This window comes from Purpureocillium lilacinum, assembly GCF_023168085.1.
Source record: "Purpureocillium lilacinum CBS 284.36 DNA, scaffold_7, whole genome shotgun sequence".
In the NCBI taxonomy this organism is placed as follows: Eukaryota; Fungi; Ascomycota; class Sordariomycetes; order Hypocreales; family Ophiocordycipitaceae; genus Purpureocillium; species Purpureocillium lilacinum.
In genome coordinates, this window is record NW_027072117.1 from 442,361 (window position 1) to 458,047 (window position 15,687).

The following is a 15,687-nucleotide window of genomic DNA, read 5'->3' on the forward strand; positions in this document are numbered from 1 at the left end:
TGCTCCATCCTTCGAGGCTCTCGATTCTCGCCAATGCAATCCCGAGCTTCACGTCTCGACACGACCACACGTCCACCGCCTCTTCCCACGCTCCCTTCAGCCTTGTCCTCACAATGGCGGCGCTCCAACCATGCCGCGCGGGCCTCGCGCGCAGCCGCCTCGCCCTGCGCAGCCTGCACTCCTCCTCCCTCCGCGCTGGGTACGCCACCACGACCGACTCGACGACATCTTCCTCTTCAAGCTCCTCCTCCTCCGCGACATCAGCCCCCTCAAACGCCATCCCCGAGTCCTTTAGAGCACCATCAGACACAGCAGCCGCAGGGTCGGGGGCGCCGCGGTGGAGCCAGACGCCCGCGGGCATGAAGGCGCCCGTGCAGATGGACTTTGCGCGGTCGGCGCGCAACAAGGCGTGGACCGTCAACAGCAGCCCCGAGCGGCTCGACGAGATGTACGAGCGCCTGCTGGGCCCCGGCGGCAGCAAAATGCTCCCCGAGGAGCTCAAGTGGCTGGCTGTGACGCACAAGAGCTTTGATCAGGGGCGGCGAGGGTTCAATGACCGCCTGGCGCTGATGGGTATGTCTATGCTCTCCCACTCCCTCAGGGACAGCTTTCCCTCCCCCGCCCGCTCCATTGAACATTGACTGACCACCCCCCGCAGGCCGCCTCACCCTCATCATGGAAGCGACCAAGGACATCGTCAGCAGACCGCCCCAGGCCGGCACCGCTGCCCCCGCCGCCGCCGACCCGCACGGGCGGGAGCCGTTCGCGCACGAGGCGCTCGCGGGCGTGGACAACCTGTCGGCGACGACGCCGCGCGAGGCCGTGGGCAAGGAGCGGCTGCACGCGCTGGCTGCCAGCGTGGGGATGCTCGACGTGGTGCGGTGGAAGCCCCGGCTGCCGCGGCGGCTCGAGGCGTCGGGCGTCGAGACGGTGCTGGGCGGCGCGCTCATGGCCGTCGTCGGCGCCGTGACGCTGCAGCACGGCGCCAAGGTGGCGTCCAAGGTGGTGCGCGAGCGGATACTGGCGCGGCTGCCCAAGGAGGAGTAGTGGTGAATAGGGGAAAGGGGACAGACGAGCGAGTGTAATTTTACATGTATCATCAGGGGCAAGGGGAGGGGGAGGCATGTGGATGGATGGGACGGATATCCACGGACGGTGTACAAAAGCCGGAAGCCATGACTTCCTAGACAAGGCGCTGCGATATCCATGCAGACATTTATACATCCAAGCTCACCAGGGATCACGTATCAGGAAGCCGTGACGATGCCCAAAGTGCCATCCTGCCAGAATCTATACATCCAAGGTCACCACGACGATGCAAAGCAGTATTAAATCGTGACTAGAAAAAATGGTGCTCATAAGTTAGTAGATCCACGCAGACATTACATCCAAGCTCATCAGCGCATGCTCATCGCTCATCGTGCCGCCGCTCTGCGTATGTCAAATAATTCCATCCACCGTTATCACGATCCATCCCCCCAACTCCAATATCAAACCTCATCCGGTCCCTCCCCTCGTCAACCCAACAGCGGCTGCCTCTCCCCCCTCCCACGCCTCGTCTCTTCCCCATCCTCCTCCCCATCCTCCACCAGCTCATCCTCCTCCTCATCATCATCACCACCCAGCCCCAGCCGCCGCAGCGCCTCCCGCAGCAGCCTCTCCCTGACGACCCACCCCGCGCACACCCCCGCGCCCGGCCCAAACACGGCCCCGACGAGCAGCATCGTCGCCGGCGCGCGCCACCCCACCTCGGCAAACACCCAGTACAGCACCGTCAGCGCCAGGTACTGCGCGTCCACCTCGAGGAACTTGACCGTCGAGCGCGTCATCTCGCGGCGGTCGTCGCGCCCCGCCGCCAGGTTCGCCGCGAGCAGGGCGTGCGCCGCGACGGACGCCAGCGCAGGGAGGCCGTACAGCGCCGCGAGGGGCTTGTTGGTCCGCTTCCTGCTCCTGCCCCTGCCACCGCCGCCAGTGTTTCCAGCCGTGTTGTTGCTGTCGATGTCGTCATGGCTGCGGCTGCGACGCTGCGAGCGGCTCACGTACTCGATGTGCACGCGTCCCGGCATCGAGCGGCGGAACCTGCCCACGGCCCAGCGCACGCCCTGCCGCAGCAGCGACACGTACACGGGGAAGGGCAGCCACGCGGCGATGGCGCCCGGCGAGCGCAGCGTAAGCATCGCCACCGAGGGAACATAGAAGCCGAGCGCAACAGCAAGCGGTATGGCGACGATCTCCGCGTCAGCGACACTCCGGTCCGTGTCCACCTTTTCCTCTTCCTCCTCCTGCTGCTGCTGCTGCTGCCGCTCCGGCGTCACGCCCATCGGATCCTCACTCTCCCCATCCGCACGACTCCCCCCCGCGAACCACAACCTTGCGCGGTGCAAAAACGCCGGCACAATGACGACCTGCCAGACGAGCGCCCCGCCAATGAGGTTAAACAGCAGCCACCAGCCCGTCGGCCGCGCGATGACGCCCCTCCCCACGCGGGACGCGACGCGCTCGTTGCAGGCGCGCGCCGACTCGGCCGTCGCGACGCTCATGAGGGCGCCCACGCCGGCGAGCAGCTCCGCGACGGCGGCGCGGGAGCGCGCCGCGTCGAGCGCCTCGGCGAAGAAGCTGACGAGGAAGCAGGCGGGCGTGGCGAGCCAGGAAGGCACAAAGCGCGCGTCGGTGAGGAGCGGCAGGCGCTCGCGGGCGTGGCACTGCGACCAGAGGAGCGCGGCGTTGACGTCGGAGTGGGCGAAGAGGGTGGCGCAGGCGAGGAGCGCGAGGAGGAGCAGCGGGAGGAGCAGGTGTGGGAAGAGGGGGAGGGTTTGCACGGGGGGGCGGAGGAGCGTGGCGAGCGAGGGGAGCTTCATGGCGGCGGCGGTGGTGGTGATGATGCTAGTGATGCTGGTGATGGTGATGGTGATGGAAACGGGCCAGCAAGCTGAGGTGCTCGGCTCTATGTCCGAGGAGCAGCAGCGTGCTAGTGCGGCTGCGAATCGTGGTCCGTAGACGTGTTGTTGCGCGTGAGGTAGATGAGGTGAGGTTATCGTGAGATCGACCCGCGGCGGTGAGACGACGTCGTCAGGCGCATCAACAACAGCACAAAGCGTCCCTCGTCACGCTTCAACGTCCAGAGATACCCAAACCCCGCAGGTAAATCTTCAGTCAATGCCCTCACAGCGGCTGCTGCTCACGTCGAAAGTTCGCAGCGGCGCAGCGCAGTGCAGTGCAGTTCACCGGCCAGAGGAGGAAGAAGTGGTGAGGAAGCAGGATGACCAGATGCATTTCTTTTCCATCCCAGGATTCTTCACTGCTTCAGGGGTCGCAGGGTCCTACTACTAACTAATTACAGCCATCCACGCTGAGCGAGCCGTTCTGGAGCTAGTTAGTGGTGAAGCACCCCTCCAGCCGCTCTGCTCTGCCCCACCGGCTCACTTCCATGCTACACAGGCAGCCCAGCCCATTCCAGTGAATCCAGCCCCTCCTCACCTGCGAGCCAAACCCCTGCACCGCCTGAGTGTGTGGTTACCTAGCGGGCCAGCGGCAAGGCGGTGGTGCTGTGTGTATTCGTGGTAATACTTACCCTCGTGTGAAAAGGTGTTCGACATGGTGGTGTTCGTAAACGTCCACGCGACCATCGCGCCCTCGTGAGCAGCACCACTCGGACACGCCCAGCTGGAACCCCCAGCTGGGCCTGCACCAACCGGCGCGCGCCCCTCGACAACCCACCACCTGCACCTCAACAAGCTCTCGCACTCCCACACGACCGACCACACGAGACATTCGTCACGCGACAGAAACTTAGTACTAAACCCGTCAACCCCTCACCGCGACACCGCCCAGTGTGCGAGTGAGTGACTGAGTGAGTGTGTGCCTGTCTGCCTGCCTGCCTGTCTGAAGTTCCTGCTGCCTGCCCACAAGATCCGCGCGTACCAGCGTCCAGCCCCAGATCGTGCCGTCATTCCTGAGAAGCGTTCGTTCGTGGTTTAACATGTGGCTGAATCCTGAAGAATGGAGATCAGCTGCCCGCATGAACGGCGCCGAGGTGGGGCCGTCTGGCCGGCCAGCCGGCCGGGACGGACCGCCGCCGCCGGTGGACCGAGTGAAATGACGAACCGAAACCACCGGCGGTCGACTCACACGCTCGTAACATCCACGAGGCACCTCGCGAGTAAGCCGCTGAGATGCATGCACTGACGAAAGAATACGGTAAATGCTCACTAATGCTAACATGCTTTGCCAAGGCCCATCGTCATCTCATGCCGCTCCGTCCATGCGCTGCTCACATCGTTCATGCATCCGTATCCCTCTGGCTGTGCCACGCTCGCCTCCCATATATGCACGTAAATGCCACGCTCCCAGCTCCCGTAAATGCTTCCTCCCAAGTACACCACGCCAGCAACCATGCAGCAAGTAGATCCCTCCTCTAGATCACCTCATGTCCCGGCTTCTACCTTCTCTTCCTCGCAAACGTCCCGCTCCCCGAACTACCCCCCGTCCCGCCTCCGTCCAGCCTCCCTCCCGGCGGCCCCGTTCCGTCGTGTCGGCGGTTCACCTGCGGGATGTGGTAGCCCCTCTCTCGCTCGAGCCTGTGCCTCTCCCAAAAGTCGCTCGCCTCCTTCTGCAACGCCGCCCTCCTCCGGGCTCCAGCTCCGCCCCGTCTGCCCCGGCGCGCGTCCTTGCCCGCATCGCCACCGTCTCCGTCCTCGCCCTTGCGGCCCCTACCTGCCAACACCCTCTCGCGCACATCGTGTCCCCAGTCGAGCACCAGCGCCAGCACGGGCATGCACAAGACGACGTACACCCAACGGGCCCCCCGGCCATATGCTCTTCCGAGCCAGCGAAACACCGTCCGCGCGTTCGTGCTAAAGGCCACGACCAGGCTGCCAACCACGAGCACGAAGCTCGCCGGCAACGCAATCGCCCCGATGGTCTTGAGACTCAGGTTGTTCTCGCCGCCCCATTCCTGCGTGTTCATACCAAACAGCCCGGTGAAGAACGTCAACGGGAGGAAGATGACGGTAAAGGTCGTAAAGATCATCACGCTGCGGCTCTGCGCGCTCGCCAGGTCCGCGTGCAGCCGGCTGAGGCGCACCTCGTCCACCTGCGCTTGTCGTTGGACCATCTGCAGTAGCTTGTCGTAGTCGTCTCGCGTCGAGCGCACCCGCGCAATCATCTCGTCGGCCTGCTGTCCGTACTCGCGCAGCCGCTTGAGCGCCTCGGAAAGGAACACGCGCCCGTTGGCCGTATGCTCACGGAGCTCTGGCCGCGCATATGTGGCGTGCATAGTCGACACGACCTTGCTCTGTCGCTCAAACAGGTGCAGCAGCGTCAGCAGCTCGTCCTCAATGTCCCGCAGCTCCAGCAGCGCCGACGTGTTGTCTCGGTTCTCCTGCTCCGCGCGCTGGCCCTCTTCTTTATGCCGCGCCCGGATGGACCGTGCCTTGTTCTCCACGGGTTCGTAGTCGAATGCCTTGTCGCGGAAGCCCACCGTCCGGAACTCTTTCAGCGACTGGGTGAGTCTCTCGGTCTGCCTGGTCAGCATACGCCATGAAGTTTTCGGGATCAAGCCATACCAAGACACTAATGGCCTCCTCAAAAATGCGAAAGACTTCCAGGTCGGGGTGCGACGACCTGTCCAGCAGCACGCTCACGGCATGCAGCGCCGCCAGCGCCGCGAGGTCCAGCGCGTTCTCGCACTGCCGCGTCAGGTCCACATTGACTTCGTTGAAGATGCTGTCCCGGAGGTCCGCCTGCTGATAGAGGGGGCCCTCGATCGGGTCGCTCTCACGCTTGGGAAAAAAGGACACGACCGTGTCTGAGAGAAGTAAGCAGGGTCTCTTGTGATGGGGTTGGGAGACTCACGAGAATGGATGACCCAAAGCCACAGTTGGTCCACCATCAGGACATTGCCATTCAGTAGCGAGTCCTCCTCCGCGTCATTGTCGGCTTGCCCTCTCCCCGTCAACCTCTCCCTCCAACCTGACGCCGCGCTCGACTGTCCCGCGTCCTTTTCCGAGCTACCTCCGCTCCCCGTCGTTGACCACTGCGCGTATACGCCGGTCCTGCCGTCCTGGTCTGGTCCGCACGGCCGCTCCTTGGTCAGCTTGTAGAGCATCTGATCGTCGTCTCGCGACCGCGTGTCCCGCAGGCTCGGATACCCATACTGATCCAGTGTGCGGCGGCAGTTGATGGGTGGATCGTGCCCCAGATACTCCCACACAACCTGCAACTCGAGCGAGTCCGACTTGGCAACCAGCTCCGGCACCGGGCGCGACCGTCCGTGGCCAAGCCTCCGGAGTATCACCTCCCGTCGGCGAATGAGCCGCTTATACGAGTCGAAATGCAGGTACGGCAGGAACAGACAAGTGCAGAGCGAGTCTTGGGTCACGGCGGGCGACAGCGCCGGGCTGGCTAGAGACGGGCGAGGTGACACTTTGCGTAGTTAGTTCTCCAAGTCCACTTCCAGGGGCCCAGGCTCACATACATGTTCTCGGCGCCGTAAAGTAGCACCCGGGCTTCGCAAAGTATGCGTAATGCTGCGCATGTCTCCCGCGCGTATGCCGCGTCGCCCAAAAGTCGTGGCTGTACAGCGACGAGTAGTCCCTCTTGTACGACACTTCGAGCGTTTGCAGCACGTCCTTGACCCACGTCGGGTTGTTGAACGGCACATGCACCCAAACGAATCTCCGGGCCTTGACATCCGGCCGCACAAAGGCCACGGGCACTTCGTCGACCACCACCGTCTCCGTCACACGGCCCCTTGCCCCTTGGACTGCCTTGCGAATCGCTACCACAGCGTCCGGTAACCGCGGCGACGCCTCGAGGCCGTCTTCGTCTTCGCCATCGTCGCTATAAGCGCTGCCGCCCATGATGGCATCCACGGTGCTGCGGCTCCGTTGCGAAAACGGAGGAAAGTCTTTGTACTCTATGGGCGAGCGGTCGCTTCCAAGACTGAAGCTGCGGCTGACGGAGCGCCCTACGCGCGGACGCATCGGCGGCGAGAGCCTGTCCACGGCAAGATCCTGGTCAAAGTCCGCGCGTATGAGTGCCGAGGAGCGGCCCATGAGTGGCGTCGAGTGCCTCGTGGGGGGTGACATGGCCCTCGACGGCGGCGTGTTGACGGCACTGCTTCCTCCGCCAGTGCCCCTGGCCGCCGCCGCTGGGGCACTGGACCGAGATTCCGTCCTGCCTTGCTGTCGCGGGGCGGGAGGCAGCACGTCGATGGGGCGAATGATGGGTGAGCCTGGGGTTACCGTCTGTCGGGCCGCCGCCGTGCGGTCCTGGATCCCGAGCGCGTTCTTGATGGTCAGAGGCTCGGGGGCTGCAAAAGGCATCTCGGTCTGCTCCTGCTGACGCTCGATGAGAGACGTCCGTCCTCTCGAGCGCAGGAAACGACTCTCTTCAGGTGCGCCATCCACCTCGTTGAGCCGCTCGCTCAGACACGCCTCAGGGCCCTTGGCGAGGAATTCCTTGAGTGGCAATCTTGTCGACCACGCGCGCACGACGTTGACCGCGGCATCACCTCCAAGCTGTGGCGGCAGAGGCGGGTCGTCAAAGAAGCCGTGAACCTCGACGTTGACCTTTTGCTCGAGACCGAGGGTCCAACGTCCCGCGTCGGCATCCTTGGACACGGCGTCGGCGTGGTTAATGCACGCGGCGAGCTGGCGTAGGAAGAGCCGTAGAGTATGCACGTTGTGGCGGCCAAACGAGGCCATGTTGGCGTGGTCGCTCTGCAGGGGAAAGATGCTCTCCTGGCGCATGCCGAGGATGGCCGACTTGATGGAGGTGAGCGGCGCCGTGAAGTAGACGTCGCCATCCTTGTCCTTGCTAACGTTGCTGTTGCCGCCTGACAGGCGCGAGTCGATGGTCTCGTAGAACGTCCAGACCTGGACGTCGCTGGACACGGACTTGAAGTCTTCGTCGACGTGCAGTAACAGGCTGTTGCCGACGCGGAGATCATCAGTGATGCTCGCAGGAAGCGGAGCAGATAGCTGCAGCAGGGCCTGGATGCTGGTAGCAAGACTCGGCATGGCAAAGTAGCTAGAACCTTGGTGGGGAGTGCCTGGGTCTGTTAGCACAAGGCGCTCCTGGGGTGGGAGGATTCGGAATATCGTGGCTCACCGAAAAAGGCCACACCGTAGCACTCCCGCGCAATGCCCTCGTACCGCGCGTCCCTGCTGGCTTTGCACAGCGCCATCTTGACCACCAGCCCGCCCAAGCTGTGTCCGACAAACACCAGCGGCCGCTGTGCCTGTCCGCGCCCTTCTCCTTCGCCTTGGTCCTCGCGGGCCCTCAAGGCGGCTAGCTCCCGCAGCAGGCAGTCTGCCAAGGACCCCAGCGTCGTGCCCTCGGCGTCCACGGACGGGTGCTCATACAGGAGAATGCGTGCGCGGCTCGCTTCCCGCCGGATGCCCTGGCGCACCCACGACGGACCGCGGTCGTCCTGCGACTGTCCCGTTCCCGAGCCAGACCCCGTCCCAGACTCGGCCTTTGCCCCGGTGGTGGTGTCGCGCATCGACGGTGCGCCAAAGTAGCGTCCCAGCAGCCCGTCCCTGGTCCAGCTGCGCAGAGGGTGTCCTCCGGGACACGGCACGGTGACGACATCGACGGTCGTTTCATCAAAGGTGAGCTCGCCATCTGGATCAATCGTGAAGCGCGGCTGTGGCGGCTCTGGGGGCTGCTGCTTCTCATCGTTGTCGCCGCCAGTTGGATCCTCAGGGGCATCACGATCAGCCTTGAGGTCCGTCTCCTCGGTTCCAGAACTGGGGTTTGAAGGTGGCGAATTTGGTGGTTGTGGGGGTAAAGGCGAGGTACGACTGCTCAGAGGCGGAGGACTTCGCGGGCTGCCTGGGTGGACGAGCAATGAGTCCGCATCGTGCGGTGTTTCCGCGGGCAAGGCAGGAGGCGACGCGGCCGCCTCGTCATCGCGGGCGGCCATCCTGTCCGTCTACGCGCTCCTTGGGCCCTCTATCTCGTACACCGCGTCTTCTTTGTGGCGATTCTACCAGCTGCGTCGCCGTTTGCTGTCCAGCTTACACGTTTGCCCTCTGGTGCAGGGTAGCGCAGTGGGCGACGTTTTGAGAGCAGTGCAAAGCAGCAGCAACAAGAGCGGGTGTAAATGCGACGATAGCTGTTGACAGTTCTTTGAGCCCGGGGAAAGGGCACACACAGATGAATAAATAAATAAAGAAGGATGCAAATCCACATTCACAAGCCCCCGGCAAAAGTGAAAAGCTCGGGAGGAAGCCGCAACGCGAGGCTCTCCTTCCGCGTTCAAGCCTCTGTCTGCTCCGTCATCGCGCCTGCCCTCGTGCAAGTCACCTGCTGCCTTCGCCGCCAGTCACCACCCCCGTGCCATGCCCTGCCAATGGCCGACCATCCAATTCCGACTCTCGCTCAGCCTGGCGGCTCGAGTTACCCCAACTCGAGTCACGGTTAGGGAGGGCCCGGCCTTTGCCTTGCCTTGCGCTGCAGTCGGTCGGCCCAGCGACCGAGGGAACCGCCCCAAACGCCCCGTTGGTGGTTTGTCGCACTGGAACTTGGGGGTTAGCGGCCAAAAACTCCCACCACCTGCCCGCAGCCTGTGCACTCCAACCTCCAAACCGCTTCGCTCCGAGATCGTCGCCGGTCACCACGTCCCATTCTCCCCCTCTCTCTCATTCTCGCGCATCACGCCTCTCGGCGGCATCTGCCCTACCGTTACAGCGGCAGCGACCCTGCCCCGACGCGTGATTCCCTCGTGATCTCCGTAACATCTACTCACTGAGGTCTCCCCCACCATCTGCCACTTCCACGCCGCTTTGATCCCTCGCTACCCTGTTTTATCGCCGACTGCGACGTCGTCGCCGCCGGTAGCCCCCTCGGTTACAGTACTCTGCCCTACATTCTACGTAATACGAAAAACAGGGCTGAGTGAGAGCGTACGTGTGGCATCGCGGTGGTCGCGCGGGTGCGTGCAGGCAGAAAGCTCATGTGAGACACGCGCGCGACGCCACGCGTGATCACGGCACATGGCACATGGCCGCCGCCGCCGGCCGGCCCTGTCGCTGCCCCGTCGTCGCACCCATCGGTTACGAAGTCGGTAAACGATAACTTGGTTACGTTTTCTTTTGTGTTGTGCCGTCCTGCCAGAGCGGCCTTTGTTCATTTTGCTCCGGATATCTTTTTCGTACACAGATGGCTTTTCACCTCCAAGCCCCCCCCCGGTCTGAAGCCCGTAGCTTGTAATAGCCTCCTCGCCCAAAAGCCAGGTTGGTCCCCCTTCCCAAAATATTAACGCCCATATCGCCATATCGGCATGTTTTCCCCCGTGATATACATCCCGTCCCTTTGCAATGAGAGGCTTCCCCCGGAATTAGCCCCCCTACCCGCGTAATAAAGTCGCTTTGTAGAAGTCTTTGCCCAACACCGCAAAGCCACCCACCCATCACCTCCACGCTCGCTCGCCCACCACCAAAAAGCTGCAAGTAACCCGAGGTCGGAACCAAAGCCCTCTCACCTCAGTCCTCGCCCTCCACCAGCTCATACGACTTATGCGTCGTGCAAAAGATCACCGCGTCGCCATACTGCCGATTCTCCACGGCGCACTCCCTGCCGGGCCGCACCACGAACAGTCCTCCGGGCCCGACGTGCGCCGTCGTCGTGCCGATCCGCACCTTGACTTTGCCCTGCGAGACCATGCAGGAGCGGAGCTGCGCCTTTTCGCTCGCCCAGCGCGCCTTGGTGCCGGGCTTGACGACTTGGATGTTGACGGCCACGTCTGTGGCGACGGTGACGGGCTGCGCGCTGGAGAGGAAGGGCATGGAGTAGATGATGTCTGCGCGTGGGGCGTGTTAGTGATATCAGTCGTGTTCAGCGAGATGGATTAGGGAGAGGGGGGAAGAGGGGAAGGGAGGTGGAAAAGGGGGGGGGGGGGGGGGGGGGGGATGGCACCTACTCTCGTTGCTCTCCTCGTCCACCACCCTGCCTGGCGCAAACTCCCAGTCCTCCATGTCGAGCGACTGCTGCTCAGAGTCCATGATCTGGGGAGACACGTTCGTCCTGGCGACCTTGGCCCGCGGCAGCTCCTCCAGCGCCGCCTCCGCCGTCGAGAGGCGATGTTTGCGCCCCTGTCCGTTTGTGTTTGTGTTTGTGCTCGTACTCGCGACCACCGGCGGTGGCGGCTGCTGCTCAGCATCGGCCGAGTGCTCGACCGACGACCCCCGGTCCGCGTCCGGATTCCAATCGCAGGCGTTCCTCTGCCTGTGCAGGTTCGCATAGTAGTGGCACCCGACGCACGTCTCCGTCTTGCTAAACGCCACCTTGGCCTCGAGCGGCATCCCGCCGGGGAGCCGGATGCACATGTCGGAGAGCCGCCGCGTCGACGTCTTCTTCTTCTTGCAGGCCTGCCGGCCGCCGACGTAGTTGCCCACCATGTAGGCCATGGCGGAGGCGTAGAAGGGCGCCGCGAGCATCGTGCCCCCGTGGTGCTCGATCCACGAGGCGGGCAGCTTGCGCCGGAACACGCACCGGTTGAAGAACTTGATGTCCGCGCGGTTTGGGACGAGGCTGTCCTTGTGCAGCAGGCCGGCGAGGTAGCCGGCCGCCGTCTCCCGGGGCGGCGACGGGGGCCTCGTGATGCCCGACGCGCCGATGACGTACCGCGCACCCCCTCTTCGAGGTATCGTCGGCGGTGGCGGCGAGACGCCCAGCGCTGCCCATGTCGGCGTCGTCGCGGCAGGGGAAGACTCTGACCCGACGGAATCCTGCGATCTGAGTGCTGGAGTCGACAACGTGGGCAACGATGACGAGCCAGGCAGGGCAGGAATCGGGGCCCGGTCAATCTTCGCGACCTGTAGCTGCCACGGCGGCTGGGAGGGCTCGGCGGGAGGTGGCGCGTCCGGAGGCAGGGGGTTCTGGGACACGACGATGCCCGAGTAGAAGCCAGACTGGCTCTTGTCCCTCGAGGGCCCCAGCACCGTCAGAGTCCCGTCGCAGTTGTCGTTGAAGGTGACCTTCTTGTGCAGGTTGCCAAAGTGCGCGCCCAGGGCCGTCAAGTTCTTGAGCAGCCGCCGGCAGTCTCGGACCGGGCAGATGAAGCGCGGAGCTTGGGGATGGAGCTGGTAGTTGGTGGGAATAATGGCGCCTCGGGCTGCGTCCTTTCTGCCATCGGGGCCTGCTTCTCGTCAGGAGTGGCCACGGCTGGGTAAACATCCGCAGAACGTACCTTGGAAGATGTTGTAAGGGCGGCCGTCGCGCGCCTCCAGAATCTCAAGACCCGGAACGGGCCTCGGCCTCGGCGCTTTGTTAAAGTCAGCGGGCATCTCGTCGAGCTCCACAAGGTCGTCGTCGTCGTCCTGGTCGCTGCTCGTCTTACCCGCCTCCCACTCGGAGCCCTCGTCGTCGCCGCCGTTGGTCGCCAGCCAGGCCGCGTCTTCGCCCGCGCTCGGCGGCTGGGCCGTCTCCGCATCCTTTCGTATCCGATCCACGAGTTCAGCCGCCGAGGCAAAGCGCATGCCCTGGCTGCTCGACGGCGGGCGCGAGGCGGGCGTGGCGTCTTTGCTGCTGCCGGCGCTGCGCGGAGATGTGTCTCGTACCGACTGGAGCTGCATGGACACGGTGTCTTCCGTAAAGCGCAGTGCCTGAGCGCGGACGCTCGCGTCGTCTACCTGACTGCCCGACGGCATGGCGGGTTTGGGACTTGGGATTGCAGGGCTGAGAGAAGCCGGTGCCTGAGGTTTCGAGGGAGCCTGCCCAGCAGCGGGAGTAGGCTTGACCAGGGACGCGCTCACTGGCGCTGTCGACGGCACGACGCCTCTTGTGTAGCTTGGGAGCGGCACGGGCGTCTGCGACGAAGGCATTGGCCTCGCAGGCCCATCGCTACTGTCGTGGACTGTATTCCATCAGCCCCAGCTCGCCAGACTGAAGGCTCCCCAGCACACTTACCACTCTCATCCTCAGCATCCTCATCCGACTCATCGTCTGAGTCAGCCTCATCCTCGTCACTCGAGCTGCTCTCCGCATCTATGCCCGGGACCTTTTCCTGCGCCGGCGGCGGCGCACCACCTACCTGCCCGCGCTTCCACTGATCGTTGAGAGCCATGATGCGGTGGTGCGCCGCCAGAGCAGGCGGCGGGTGCCGAAGCGATGGCGGCTGCGGAGGGAGCTTCTGCAAGGGGTCCGCCGAAGACGTCGACGGCGACGCGGAAGAGGACGACGTAGAAGGCGTTACTCCGGCTGCCGGTGCGCCGGGGATCTTTGGAGGGATCACGTCGCTGATGATTCTCGCTATGGGGGTTGCCTCGCCCGTGGCCGGCTGCTGCGCGACGGGGAGGCCTTGCGTCGAGGCCATTGCTGCTGCTGCTGCCGCCGCGCCGCCAACCACGCGAGAGGCCAAGCCGCTGTCGCTCGGGGTCCTCAAAGGACTTTACCCGTCAAGGCCGTTGACAGTGCCGCAGTATCCTGTATCCAGTAAAGCTTGAACGTAGGCGTCTCGCGTAGAGCCCCGAATAATGAGTCTCAAACGCCTAATGAGTCTCGAGTTGAGCTCCGGTGAGGTTCGTCTGATCTCACACGAAGCGAGTGAAACCACGCCCCGGCAGAACGGCGCTTATAGGCAGTTCGTATGAGAATCCGCGTCAAGGTCCAGTGCGAGAACACGCCACACAGCGCCCTGTTATGCGTGAGGTGTCGAGGCCAGCGCGGCGCCGCAACGCAGCGCACCGGGTGAGGCGGTGGTTCCAAGGTGGATAGAGGCGTAGAGTGAGACGCGCCGAAGCGCGCGTGCGTTTAGCGAGCGCCCCCGGACTTTTTGGGGGCGTTGCCGAAGAGGCGCACACAGGGGCGGGGGCCCACCTTTGCTTTTGGAGCGGTGCAGGCGGGCGGGCAGTGGGTGCTGGTGCTCGAGCCCCCCCTGTGGCACAGTGCAGCGCCGCATGCTCTGCCTATAATGATGTGGGCAAACAGCCTGTATGGAGGAGCATCGCATGGGCGCTGCACTGCCGCTCAGCAACGATGGGAGCACATGGAAATGCAAACGGAGAAGCTCCAGCTTGAACAGCCGGCTCGTGTCCCGCACGCATTGCACATTCTCCGAGACCACACAGTCAGCAATGGGCAGCCAGCCTAGACAGAACAGCACAAACACGACAGTATAACCTCACATGCTCAAAATGCCCATGCCATACAATACAGCCCATCTAGTTATCATATCATACAACAACAGCCAGCCCGCCGCTCAGCTAGCTTTCCCCTCCGGCTCTGGGCCACACCTCGCCTCACCGAGCTCACTTCTTCTTCCCGGCCTTCTTCGCAGCCTTCTTGGCCGCCTTCTTGCTCATCGCCTTGGGCGCCTTGCCCGCGTCGCCGGCGCCGCCCGCCTCGGCCCGCCGCGCCGCCGCCTTGCGCTGGCCCTCGAGCTCGCGCTCGCGCCTCCACCGCCTGTGCCGGAACCACTGCTTGCGCGTGCGGAACCGCGTCGTCCGCAGGCCCGTCGTCCGCACCAGCCGCCCGATCCGCCAGTTGTCCTCGCGGTAGCTGTAGTCGTCGCGCAGCCGCAGCAGCCGCTCGGGCTCGCCCTGCTGCGCCGCCGCCGCCGCGCCCTTGCCCTTGGCCTTGTTGGTGGTGGTGGTGTTGTTTTCGGTGGAGGCAGAGGCGCCCTCGCCCAGGCGCCGCACCTCAAACGGGATCCCCGACGCCGACAGCGCGGGCCGCTCCTCGGCGGCGCGGATCGCGTGCGCCGTCATGCCCAGCCTGCGCCGGCGCTCCGCGTGCGCCGGGTACGGCAGCACGTCGGCCTTGTCGAAGACGACGCCAATGTACTTGCGGTCCGGGTGCCGCGCCGGGTCGCGGTAGTACTTGACGTAGCCCGTCGCCATGGAGTGGATCGTGTGGTCGCGTCCCATGATGCAGTTCTCGCCGGGCCACCAGTGCGTGCCGCGCTGCTTGTAGATGATGTTGCCGGGGATGACGAACTGGTCTGCGTGGTGGTCAGCATCCTGCGTGTTCAGGGTGTTTGTTTGTGCTCATTTCCTCCGTGGACAGGGGAATCGAAAGTTGGCAATGGATTCCAAGGCCAATTGAGTCCGCCAGAGGGTGTAAGATGATGATCAGGCAACGTACCGCCCGTCCGCTTCGCTCCCAGCTTCTTGGGTATCCCCCTCTTGCTCTTCTTCTTGTACGCGCCCTGCGCCTTGACCGAGGCGTTTCTCCGTCCCTGGGCCAGCACGCCGCCCATCAGCTGCGCGCCCGTCACCGTCACGGCCGCCGCGAGGCCCAGCCCCAGGCGCGAGGCCGACAACGACGCCGCGGATGCCGCAGCGGCCAGCACCGGCCGCTGCATCGTGAGGAACCGCATCGCGCCGGGTGCGTTTTTGTGGCTGCTGCTCGCTCGCTCGCTGGTGTCGTGTATTCGTGTTCTCGATGCGGTCGGGGGAGCTCCAACAATCTTGCGTCCGCTGCGTCGTCGGTCGGAATTGGTTCAAGTTTTGCGCTGAGTCAGCCGATTTCTTGATGCCGCTCAGCACAGCACCCCTGTTGGGCTGGTGTCTCAATTGGCATTATCGATAAGCAGCCCACCCGCCGGCCAACGGCCACTAACAGGTACGTGTACCAAGTAAAGATGCCAGCATGGACATCATCATCATCATCGTCACAGCGACATCCATCCTCGTCCGTCGACCTTGACACTTCGTCGCAACACCTGTCGCGACACCCCTC

At 64.0% G+C, this 15,687-nt stretch overlaps 5 protein-coding genes across 5 annotated transcripts; 1 reads left to right on the forward strand and 4 right to left on the reverse strand.

Moving 5' to 3' along the window:
• Positions 1 to 113: 113 nt before the first annotated feature.
• Positions 114 to 1,047, forward strand: PLICBS_009050 (uncharacterized protein; the record flags this gene model as incomplete). The annotated part of the gene is made up of 2 exons (XM_065601536.1): positions 114 to 573; positions 659 to 1,047. The coding sequence occupies 2 exons, from the start codon at positions 114 to 116 to the stop codon at positions 1,045 to 1,047; spliced, it is 849 nt and encodes a 282-aa protein (XP_065457608.1).
• A 470-nt stretch (positions 1,048 to 1,517) lies between these two features.
• PLICBS_009051 (uncharacterized protein) lies at positions 1,518 to 2,858 on the reverse strand (the record flags this gene model as incomplete). The annotated part of the gene is made up of 1 exon (XM_018327838.2): positions 1,518 to 2,858. One exon carries the CDS (start codon positions 2,856 to 2,858, stop codon positions 1,518 to 1,520), a length of 1,341 nt encoding a protein of 446 aa, XP_018173554.2.
• Positions 2,859 to 4,438: 1,580 nt separating this feature from the next.
• PLICBS_009052 (uncharacterized protein) lies at positions 4,439 to 8,929 on the reverse strand (the record flags this gene model as incomplete). The annotated part of the gene is made up of 5 exons (XM_018327839.2): positions 4,439 to 5,518; positions 5,565 to 5,806; positions 5,854 to 6,423; positions 6,476 to 8,053; positions 8,113 to 8,929. 5 exons carry the CDS (start codon positions 8,927 to 8,929, stop codon positions 4,439 to 4,441), a joined length of 4,287 nt encoding a protein of 1,428 aa, XP_018173555.2.
• A 1,561-nt stretch (positions 8,930 to 10,490) lies between these two features.
• Positions 10,491 to 13,321, reverse strand: PLICBS_009053 (uncharacterized protein; the record flags this gene model as incomplete). The annotated part of the gene is made up of 4 exons (XM_018327840.2): positions 10,491 to 10,807; positions 10,928 to 12,145; positions 12,197 to 12,862; positions 12,916 to 13,321. 4 exons carry the CDS (start codon positions 13,319 to 13,321, stop codon positions 10,491 to 10,493), a joined length of 2,607 nt encoding a protein of 868 aa, XP_018173556.2.
• A 934-nt stretch (positions 13,322 to 14,255) lies between these two features.
• Positions 14,256 to 15,325, reverse strand: PLICBS_009054 (mitochondrial 54S ribosomal protein bL27m; the record flags this gene model as incomplete). Its single annotated transcript, XM_018327841.2, has 2 exons — positions 14,256 to 14,947; positions 15,091 to 15,325. The coding sequence occupies 2 exons, from the start codon at positions 15,323 to 15,325 to the stop codon at positions 14,256 to 14,258; spliced, it is 927 nt and encodes a 308-aa protein (XP_018173557.2).
• Between the last annotated feature and the right edge of the window lie 362 nt (positions 15,326 to 15,687).